Source organism: Astyanax mexicanus, chromosome 12 (genome assembly GCF_023375975.1).
Source record: "Astyanax mexicanus isolate ESR-SI-001 chromosome 12, AstMex3_surface, whole genome shotgun sequence".
In the NCBI taxonomy this organism is placed as follows: domain Eukaryota; kingdom Metazoa; phylum Chordata; class Actinopteri; order Characiformes; family Acestrorhamphidae; genus Astyanax; species Astyanax mexicanus.
Window position 1 is genome coordinate 21235245 of NC_064419.1, and position 11345 is coordinate 21246589.

Genomic DNA, 11345 nt, shown 5'->3' on the forward strand with positions numbered 1-11345 from the left:
CAAGATAGCAATTAACGTCTGACTGTTCACTATTGTCTAGGCTTTGTTCAGTCAGTGGCGCACCTGTGTTTAAAGGGCCTGCTATCTAAAGGACTCAAATGCAAGAAATAAAAAAGAGTGTGGGTGGGGAGTAAGATAGCAATGAGCTATCTCATTGTTGTGCCTTGCATAGGGTGTAAGAAAGGGTCCACAGAATTCAAGGCTTATTTTAAAGTATCTGATTTTACCCGTAACATTTAACATTTGTTAAAAATAGTACAAAATATTGTAACTAAAATAAAAGACACTGCAGTAAAACATTAAGTTGCTTAAATAAGAAAGAAAGAAAGAAAGAAAACAAGACAACAAAAGCAAAAAAAAAGTTAAAAAACAGAATAAGAAGAGAGGTAGGTTATTTACCCGATATAGCAGTTAGTGTGTACATATGTCCCTATGTAAATTAGCCTGGCTGTCTGTGAACACAGCAGTGCAAGATTTATCACTGTTCTCTCTGTACAGCTGTACAGTGTACATACATCTGATGTTCTAGTGTATAGCTGCAGTTATAACACATAGATCTAGAACACATTCTATGTTTTTTTTTTAGATTTCTTAAAATGTACTTACTGTAATCTAAGAAATCAGATCTTAAATGTGTTTTTACAGGACCACATCTTATGTCTGACTGAATCATATTTTGTGTGTGTGTGTGTGTGTGTGTGTAAGCATTCTAATCCTTGACAGCCTGGTTTTGTTATTTTGTGTACACCTTTCCACACAATTTTCTAAGGAATTGTATCTGAGAGTACAGTAGTCAGACAGTCATGTTTTTTTCTTATTGACCTTGTTGAGAGCTGGCTTCCTGTGGAGGGGTGAATCACGATGTTAGAATCATGTTAGCTGTCATGTCCGATGCAGACAGAAAGACTGGGAGAGGCTTCAGTCAATGGTGGACTAGAGAAAAGCACAGAGCTTATTGTTAGATACGAGAGAGGAGAGTGTTTTTCATGGCGGGCCTTTGAGATAGGGATCGAAGAGCTCTGAATGATTTATAGTCGCCGCTAAAGCAACGCAGTCTCTTGTTACCAGGGGTAAAGAAAACTCTGAGCAACATTAATTCACACGTTTACCAATGAAACACAGGCTTCATTCACTTACCAAGCAACATTGCTCAAATCTATTTTTTTAGCTTAGAACGGATTTGGCTATCTTGACGGTTCATGCACACATTGATACGTGTATAAAGGCTGCCTTCTTCACCAACAAAAAAAAAAAAGTAATATTTGAAAGACAACTCGTTGCGTTAGTAGCTCCATATGTGAAGCATCTTTTGCTCAAGTGAAGAGTAAATTGCTCATCTAAGTAGATGCTCAGGTTAAGGAGGAGAAAAAAGGCCAGGCGGTTTGCTTTTGCTGTTTTTTTCAGCTATAGCTGCACAGCTGCACCAAGAGATGTGTGGGTATGAGAGAGAAGCACGTAGCACAGGCATAAAAGCAAAAGGACGCATGAATTCTGATTTCAATGTCGCATGTCTATGGATCGGATATGTATCCAATTTGGGACCACATATGAAAGTGACTCAAATCGGATTTGAAAAAATCAGATTTGGCACGTTCACACAGCCTTGCAAAAATCAGATTTAAGTCACTTCATCCTGGTAATGTGAACCTCCATAGAGCACTGAAATCGTACATCATTCTGTAGTCTTAAATCTTCATGCCCATATTTGGCACTCTGGGTCTAACCTTTGTCTCCATCAAAATAATGGTGTTCAAACCCTATAGGGTTCAGAATCCTACATGTTTTGCTCTGTGTATTTGAAAATTATGACTGTATCTTTGAATGAGGACAGTATATTTTGAAATTTAAACAAGCCTGATGTGCCAAATTTCTGCTCTGCATTTATCTAGTTCAAAGCCAAATTAGCTCATTCATTTCTGTGCATTAAAGAGAGCCATAGGTTGGGGGTGCTGTGGGAGCTCACTGATTGATGATGTTTCTGTATAAAAAATGACGGGAGTTAAAACAACGGTTAAAAATAGTTTTGAGTTAGTTATATTAATTTAAAGCCTAAATCTAGATGACCAGTCAGCAAAAGTCACAAAGTCGTTTACACTCAGCACTCAACCATCACACAACCGGAAATAACCGTCCACCTAGAGAACTTAGAGATTAACTCAGGACAGAGTGCAAATAAATATCTGGGCATTCACTCATACACGCACACATACTTACACCCACACACATACACACCAGGGCCATTTACAGTATCCAATTTACCTGATTACTATGTTTTTGGACTGTGGAAAAAAAAAACAAAGCCCCAGAAGACACAGGGAGAGCATGGAAACTCCACCAAGACAGGGACCCCAGCACTGGAAGATTGAATAGGCTTACCAGTATGCCACTGTGCCACCCACATGCCACCCATGGTGCTGTTTTAACCCACTGGTCAAAAGAAGGGACATTGAAATCTGTTCTGTGGATTTGTCAGGTAAACTCAAGGAGAAGTAAACTGTGTTTACATCAACAGTCCTGGTCCTGGAACTGTTGAGGTCCTGGGCTCAGCCCTAGATGAGATAACCTCTACTATAAGCGCAACCACCTACACAAGTCTTCGCAATCCATCTCAGGAAACGAGATGCAAACCAACCTCTTAACATCAAATGGTCTGAAATACACCTTGAGCACTGTCCTGTCTACCTTGGTGTAACACTGGACCGCATGCTCTCCTATAAAGAACACATCACAACCACCAAACTGAAAGTTAACTCCATGAATAACATCCTTCAGAAGCTGACCAGCTCCAAATGGGAAGCAACAGCACACATTTTAGCATCTACTGCTCTTGCTCTATCCTATTCCTCTGCGGAATGTGCGTGTCCTGTCTGGATGAGATCATCCCGTGCCAAGAATCTAGACCTAGCATTAAACACCTGCCATTTGATCACTGGTTGCCTGAAGCTCACCAACACAAACAACCTGCACCTTCCTGCTGGCATTGCCACTGCTGATTTGAGACGGGGAGTCGCCAGCCGAGTAGAGATGACCAAAGCCACCAGTGATGAACGAATGTGTACCCCCGGCCCAACAGCTGAAGTCCAGGAGAAGCTTTTTTTCAGCCATGTCCAGCCTCTATTAGCATCAAGGAAGAAATTACGCGGTACACAACAATGGGCAAAAAAGCCTGAGGATGACCACCCCTCCCATTAACCATGGGTTTACCATGGTAGTCCAATTTTACTGACCAGCCTTATTAAACCTGTCAGCCATCTTAGTCTCACTGGTGGTCAAGATAAAACATAAAGACTCTAATAATTATATGTTGTGCTGACCAAACTGTTTTAACTTTTCAACCAATAGCTTAGCAGCATATGCTTTCTCTTGAATTATCTTCAGTGTAGATTTTCCACAAATTCGAACATTATTGACAAGTTGTTTTTTTTGCACTTTTTAAACTGTCCCAACTTTTTTGTTTTACAGATTTGTGAATGTAAAGAACCTTTTAAAGGTCTTCTAAAGAAACTTCACTCATAAAAGTATTTAAGCTAAGTAAATGTTCTTTATATGCTTTACTCTACACATCTCTATTACAAACATGAAGTACTGTAAATACCTTTCGTCCCCACACAAACATTTAACCAGTTTCTCACACTTCAACCTCCACTGTCAGCCCGATCCCAGGCCTACAGATTAGTCGAAACATAAAACCAAAAGGTAAAATGTTCTCTGGCTCTGCATGTGGCGATCATGCCACAGGAGAATAGGTCTACACAAAGCTCTTACATAAGTGTTTGTTTAATTGCCTTCCAGGTATTTTGCCTGTTATCATCTTATGTAAGCTGTAGAACCCAGAGCTCTTACACTTTGGCAGGGGTTACAGTGAAGAGCCGCTCCATGACATTCTCCGAGGCAGATTATTCTGATTTAGTCAAAAGAACACAAGGGAGACATGCCTCCCTGCTTGCCTTGGCTAGATCATTTCAACATACTGCATGACGGACAGAGCGTGGAAAAGTGTGTTGCTTGTTCGCAGGCTTCAGGTTCGGCACTGTGAGAAGCAATGTCACATACAAATACACACTGACAACCCCAACAATCACTGTTACTAACAGCAAAAATATATATACGCATTGCATAATTTCACATTTATTTCTTACACATATATTATTGAAATGTGCTGACTCTCTCTATAAGACACTCCTATCTAGCTGCTTTTTTTGTGTTGTTCATCATCTAGTCCTTCATTAGTGGTCACAGGATGCTGCCCACAGGACACTTCTGGTGGACAATTCTCAGTCCAGTGACACTGAGGTGTTTAAAAACTCCAGCAGAACTTCTGTGCCTAATCCACTCAGCACAACACACACTAACAGCTCATACACCACCACCATGCCAGTGTCACTTCAGTGCTGAGAATAACCCACCACCCAAATAATATCTGCACTGTGGTGGTCCTGTGGGGTCCTGAGAGATGAAGAACAGGGTGAAAGGAGGATGATAAAGTATGCAGAAAACAGAAAGAGAAGTACAGTCTGTAATTATATAACTACAACTTGTCCTATGTGATCAGTGAAGCATAATGTTTTAAGAGTAAAAAATCAATATTTGGTGGATTAACCCTGGTTTGTAATCACAGTTTTCATGCATCTTGGCATTTTCTTCTCCACCAGTTTTACACACTGTTGTTGGATAACTTTATGCCACTCAAGGTGCAAAATGCAAGTATTAGACAATTAATATTAGACAAATATAACCTGAGCAAATATAAAAATCATAGTTGTAAATGATAATTTAATTTATTAAAGCAAAAAAACTATCCAAACAAATCTAAGCCTGTGTGAAAAAGTGTTCCCTAATAGTAGTGCTAACATCCGCTATTCACTTTTAACAACCAAGAATACACTTCAGTCTTCTACATGATAAAGTACAGGAGAGGGACGGTCCAACCGTACAAAAGTGCAATTAATGGAGGAGAAAGCATGGCCTGCATGGATAGTCATGAAATATGCAGCAGAAATCCATCACAGAACAAGAAGCCATTATAGCCTTCTGATGATCTGAAAAATTCATAAGACAAAAACAAAACGGTTCCTTTTTTAACAGCAAAATGGGCAACCCCCGGAAATGCACTGGAAGAGTGGTAGGTAGATAAAAGGACTGATAAGGTCAGAAAGAAGTAGAGGTAGAGATAGGACAGGAAGAGAAGAAAGAAAAAGAAAAGGAGAAGATGAAGTTGAAGAAGAAAATAAAGAAGAGAAGATAAAAAGAAGAAAATTACAAAGATAAGGAGGTAAAATATGGTGAGAAAAAGAAAAAGAGGAGAAAATAAAACAAAGAAATACAGTCACAATAAGGAGCAGAACAAGAAGATAAAGGAGGAGGAGGAGACAAAGAAATCAAATCTGCCCTCAAATTAGCATACTCAGACAATTTCTTGCACAGCAAGAGCTAGAAATACTAAAGTACTGCCTCCGTACAGCAGGGTTAGTTTACCACAGTGTTTCCTTTCAGGAAAAACAACAAGAACAGTTCATATCTGTGGACCTTTAAATAAACTACTTCAATTCCAAAAAAAAAATCTATATTATGGTCCAAACTTACAATCTTTGACACAGCTGCTTTCACTAATAAAACTGAACTTCCTTTATAAAATTTTTCATGACAGCTTTAAACAACACATGATTAACTGTGTTTGCATCAGTTTACCAACACTCTTCAGCAACTGTTACTACTACCCTCTCAATCTGTATGAGAATATAGTTATTTTTGTGCAGGTATTTTTATGTTTCCTAAAAGAGTTTCCTTAAAATATAAATATTTCTTTATGTTATTTATATTTACATTATTTATGTACATATATTAGGGGTGTAACGATACGTGCATTTCTGCAAACCATCACAGTACGAGGGTCACGGTTCGGTTCGCGTAAACACACGCAGAATACACAGTACAGTTTAAAGGAGACTCTCTCTCTCTCTCACACACACTCGCCCGGTCTCTCTCATCCGTGCCCGCTTTTGCACCCTCTCTCTCTCTCAATTTGTTTAGGACGGTAAGAGAGAACCCTGTTTTCAAGCATTTAATAAAAGTGGCCCGCTCCAACATTCCATCCCAAAAAACAAAACATGATTCTAATGAAGATTCACTGATATTATGAAATTAATAAAGGTGCGGCTATACAGAATGCTCAGCCTTTTTATTTTTACCACCTACCGTACCGAAAACATACCGTAAACGTACTGAACTGTGGGGTTCATACTGAGATGTGAACCAAACCGTGAATTTTCTGTACCGTTACACCCCTAACATATACATGTATTTATACTTAAGTTGAAAAATAAGTATTCGGTACAAGAAATTGATAAACATTAAACTTCAAACACTGAAGTCTCTTTATTTAGTGTCTAATTTTTATTATGTCCTCAACATTTGTATTCACCATTTATATCCCACTTACATGCAACATTTGTGATGCGGTAAAACATGAGGTTTCTTGTACCGGTATCCAAAGAGGGAAACTCGAACTTAAGGTTCCCCTAGCTGACTTACTTTTACCCTTTTTTTTCCTAAACAAACTGAGCTACCTTGTCTAATACACAGCGAATAGAAAATGAACACACAGCAGAAAGAAAAGTGTTGCATGAGAAAAAACTAATCCAGGAAGCATGCGGGCACTAGGCTGAAAGCTAACAAAGCTAAAATTACTCACAGACTAATAATGCAATCTGTGTATAAATGATTGTAGTAAAATAAATGGTATATGGTATATATTGTCAATAATCTGGTAGATATTGTCATGTAGGATGTGAACAGTGTGAATTTCTCTTTGTATTAAGCAACGAATATTCACGCAGCATGAAACTAAAACCATATATTGTGCAGCTGTATTAGATGATAGAGTAACAGATAGACGGATATATTTTGACTTTGACATAATTTTAGTTAACAAAAAATGTAACTGTTACATTGTACTCAAGTTTTAGTTTTTTAGTAAGTATGTCGCTTTCAGTATGATAAATTGTCTAAAAATGACGTCTCCCTAAGACTCTGCTGTCAAACACACTTCCCAGAAACCCTTCGATGAGTCTCTTTATTCGCTCTAGCGGGAACATGTGAAGCCTCAAGGGTTGATGATCAGGCAGAAGGAAGAAGAAATGCTCCACATGACGGATATTCCTCGCAGGAGTACTCCACAGAGTCAGTCCATGAATCAGACTGGAATCAGATCAGACTGTAGGATGCAGTAGCAATACGGGACTTTTTTAACACATGAGAAACAGAATATTCTCAGAATACTCAGAAGCAGCAGCTCAAGTGTGAGATTTCTGTATAATATAAATTAAATCTAAATACAATCAGACTAAAACATGATGCAATAATGTGAGGTCTTCAGTCTGTTGACGTAAACAGGCTACTAAGATTATGCCATCAGTCCCACCTAAAGTTAAACTGGACAGTTACAGGGGATGAGGGAGATGCAGCACCTAGTGCTATGTGTCATGATACAGCAGTTTTTTTTACAAATATTGCAAGATGATATATTGAAATTTGTGTGTGTGAGTGGGGGAGGGGTCTGTAAGTACAAAAACACACCATACATAAAATATGATTAATTGAAAAGTTTACGTCTTTTTCATTATTGGTGTCACAAATTACTTTCTTTTTCCTAATCAAGGTTGGATTGTTTAAATTACATTATATTTATAGTAGTGGCTTCAATTATTTTAAAACTATTTTGTGATTAATCATGATATAAATCATAAAGAAAAATGTTACTTATTGTAATATCCTGTATTTTGTAAGAGACAAAAATAAGAGGGTAATTAATCCTTAATTTTCATATTTTCTCCATCTTCTAAAAACCCCTTCAGCTTTACTGATGCTTTCCAAATGCACCAAACAACTCCAGCACATCTCTTTCAGGTGAAGACTGACAGGTTTCTGATGGGATGGGTGTATTTTTGGTGAATTGGTGAATGTCTATTAGACAGTTCCACACAAAATATATACAGGATCCACCAATAATAAGGGAGAAGCAGCCGACAACACACACGGCACCATCAGTCAGATACGATGAGAGGCGGACTGAGTGCCTCAGCCCTAAAACAAGAGCCTTTAAGGTTCATTAGAGTTTAAAAAATGAATGTGCTAGGTTTCCAGATGAATCATGTTAATGCATTAAGGTGTTACCACTGACAGCACTACTTTTTATCCAATCTGAACAGAGGGATCGAAAGAACAAAAGTACAAAAAGTACAACACTGCCCTCTAGAGGTTGGGGTTTATACACAACACAAAACGAATCAGTGTCTGCCACCAATCTTTACATGTAACAAACATTTTAATTTATAAATAATACTTTGTATTTGGAATTGATACAGTATTGCAAAACATAATATTACTGCATTTTAATAAAATATCAATATTTCTTACACTTCTAGCAGCACCTCTTACTCTTTATCTTTTACAATTTTTTTATATTATTTTTGGGGATCAGAAAATTATCTATCTATTTATCTGAAACCATGCTGGAATAGAGGATTTTATGTTTTAATAAAACAACAAGAAAAAAGAGCTCTGGAAAAAAAAAGAGACCATTTAAAAATTATATGTTTCTTTGATTTTACACAATTGAAAACCTCTGGAATATAATCAAGAGAAAGATGGAAGATCACAAGCCATCAAACCAAGCTGAACTACTTGAATATTTGCACCAGGAGTGGCATAAAGTTATCCAAAAGCAGTGTGTAAGACTGGTGGAGGAGAACATGCCAAGATGCATAAAACTGTGATTAAAAAACAGAAATATTTCACCAAATATTAATTTCTGAACTCTTAAAACTTTAAGAACATGAACTTGTTTTCTTTGCATTATTTGAGGTCTGAAAGCTCTGCATCTTTTTTGTTATGTCAGCCATTTCTCATTTTTTTGCAAATAAATGCTCTAAATGACAATATATTTAATTGGAATTCGGGACAAATGTTGTCCATAGTTTATAGAATAAAACAACAATGTTCATTTTACTCAGAGAAACTGATTCAGAAGTGGTTTCTTAATTTTTTTCCAGAGCTGTATATCCCAGTACACCATATTAAACATACTCATACTGTTTATATCTGCAGCATCTCTGTAGCATGTTTAAGAGATGCACTTGCACTCAGCCTTGTGTGTTTCTGTATATAGTGTAAAAATGTGTGTAAGCAGATCTGCTGTGAGTAAATCGTCCCTCAGGAGTAAATCTGCAGCCTTGCTAATGTAAATATGACGACTCCTGAATCAGACCCCCCACCTAAAGCCCCCTGTCTCCTGAATGCGCACCGAAACGAGCGTCAGTCCCTCTCCAAACACGCACGTGTGCGTATCCTGTCATATCTCAGTGAATCGAAGCTGATCGGGCTGCTGTTTGCTGATCAGCTATCTGTAGGTGTGTGAGTAAATATGTTCAGCAGACGGCAGTCAGGAAGGAGCTGTGTATATGGCGCGTGTGTGTGTGTGTTAATAGAGCGCGCGCTGTGCTGTAGGAGCGCAGACCCGCGCTGTGCTGATGCTGCTGGTGCTGGTGGTGGTGGAGATCAGGCGGGCTGGTGGTGAGCATGGCGCTGCTGCTGCTGGAGGAGAAGGAGGAGGAAGGTCGCGCTTACCTGGATGCTGCAGGACAGCTCGGAGTCGTCCAGCAGGCGCACGGTGCAGTGCAGCTCGGGCTCGAGCGAGGAGACGCTGGGGCTCCGGAGGCGAAGCATCTTCATTTTCATGGCTCCATCGCGCGGACCAGACTACAGCGGAGAGACTGTCTCCACGAGCACAGAGCAGAGCTGTGGCGATGCATGGCGAGGAGAGCGATTTCCTCCCTCCCTTCACTCCTCCCCTCTCTCCCTCCCTCCATCTCTTCTCCTTTCCTCCTCTCTGTCCCCTCCCTGCTCCGCCCCTCCCTCCCTCTATCCATCCCTCCATCTCTCACACAGAGAAAACAACGCTCAGTGCTGGAGCGATATGTGGAGTTCACCATACAACAACAGCTAAAAATATTGTTTACGAAACATTAGCTAAAAAGATTGTTTAGGATACAACTTTATTAAATACAACAACAACTAAAAAGGTTGTTTTCGATACAACATTAGCTAAAAAGATTGTTTATGATACAACATTATCTAAAAATATGGTTTAGGATACAACATTAGTAAACACAACAACAACTAAAAAGGTTGTTTTCGATACAACATTATCTAAAAAGATTGTTTATGATACAACATTATCTAAAAATATGGTTTAGGATACAACATTAGTAAACACAACAACAACTAAAAAGGTTGTTTTCGATACAACATTATCTAAAAAGATTGTTTACGTACAACATTATCTAAAATGTTTATTTAATTATCATTATTGTCATTATGGAGTTTATTTTGATTTGCGAAATCTAAACATTAATGTGAATTTGGTTGGGCTGAAAAATGTTTAGTGCCTGTTATTTTACCTTAGAATTAATCATGCTAGTTATAGTTAGCTAGAATGTCACTATTTCCTCCACTGTCTCCTCCATCCAGAGTTGCCAGGTTCGCGGTTTTTCCACCAAATTGGGCTTGTTTGAAAATCCAGTTGTGGGTAAAAAAAATCTGGGTTTTTTTTTTTGGGCTACTTTTAAAAATGATCACAGCCGCCAAAAAACTTGGATGTTGCCGTTGCATGGAATGAAAATGTGTATAAGTCAACACTAAAATCAATCTTCCTTAGTTTAAACATCTGAAGGGCGGGTTTTAGACTGACACTGGGCATTTTTGTTGGACCTGGCAACCCTGGCTCCATGTCTCTCTCTCTCTCTCTCTCTCTCTCTCTCTCTCTTTCTCACACACAGACAGCAAACAATATTTAGTGCATCAGTGATACACTGAATTTACGCTACGACATTAGCTAAAAAGATTATTTCATTATCATTATTGTCATTATTGAGTTTGTTAGTTTAATTAAATCTAAATAGTAATCATGCAAATTTGTTCGGAGAAAAATGTTGTAATTATGTGGTAATTATGTGAATTTGGGTTGGGGTTAAAAATGTTCAGGGCCCTTTATTTTACCTCAGATTGAAACACACTAGCTATAGTTAGCTAGAATGTCACTATTTCTCTGACTTCTCCCTCCATCCATCCCTCCATCTCTCTCACATGCAGAGAGCAAACAAAGCCCACTGCTGAAGCGATACATAGATTTTACGATATAACATTAGCTAAAAAAGATTATTTAAATATATTTAACTATGTAAATTTGGTTGGGGTGAAAAATGTTCAGGGCCTGTTATTTTACCTCAGAATGAAACATGCTAGCTATAGTTAGCTAGAATGTTACTATTTCTTCACTTTTTTGTACT

The 11345-nt window shown here is 38.3% G+C and overlaps 1 protein-coding gene across 2 annotated transcripts in view; it reads right to left on the reverse strand.

The window, feature by feature from the left end:
- Window positions 1–9818, reverse strand: part of frmd3 (FERM domain containing 3) — an 88096-nt gene extending 78278 nt beyond the window's left edge. For both annotated transcript variants that reach the window (XM_007237429.4, XM_007237428.4), the window contains exon 1: window positions 9625–9818. In XM_007237429.4, the coding sequence (XP_007237491.1) occupies window positions 9625–9735 (111 nt within the window). In that variant the 5' untranslated portion in view covers window positions 9736–9818. The remainder of the gene's footprint in view (window positions 1–9624) is intronic.
- Between the last annotated feature and the right edge of the window lie 1527 nt (window positions 9819–11345).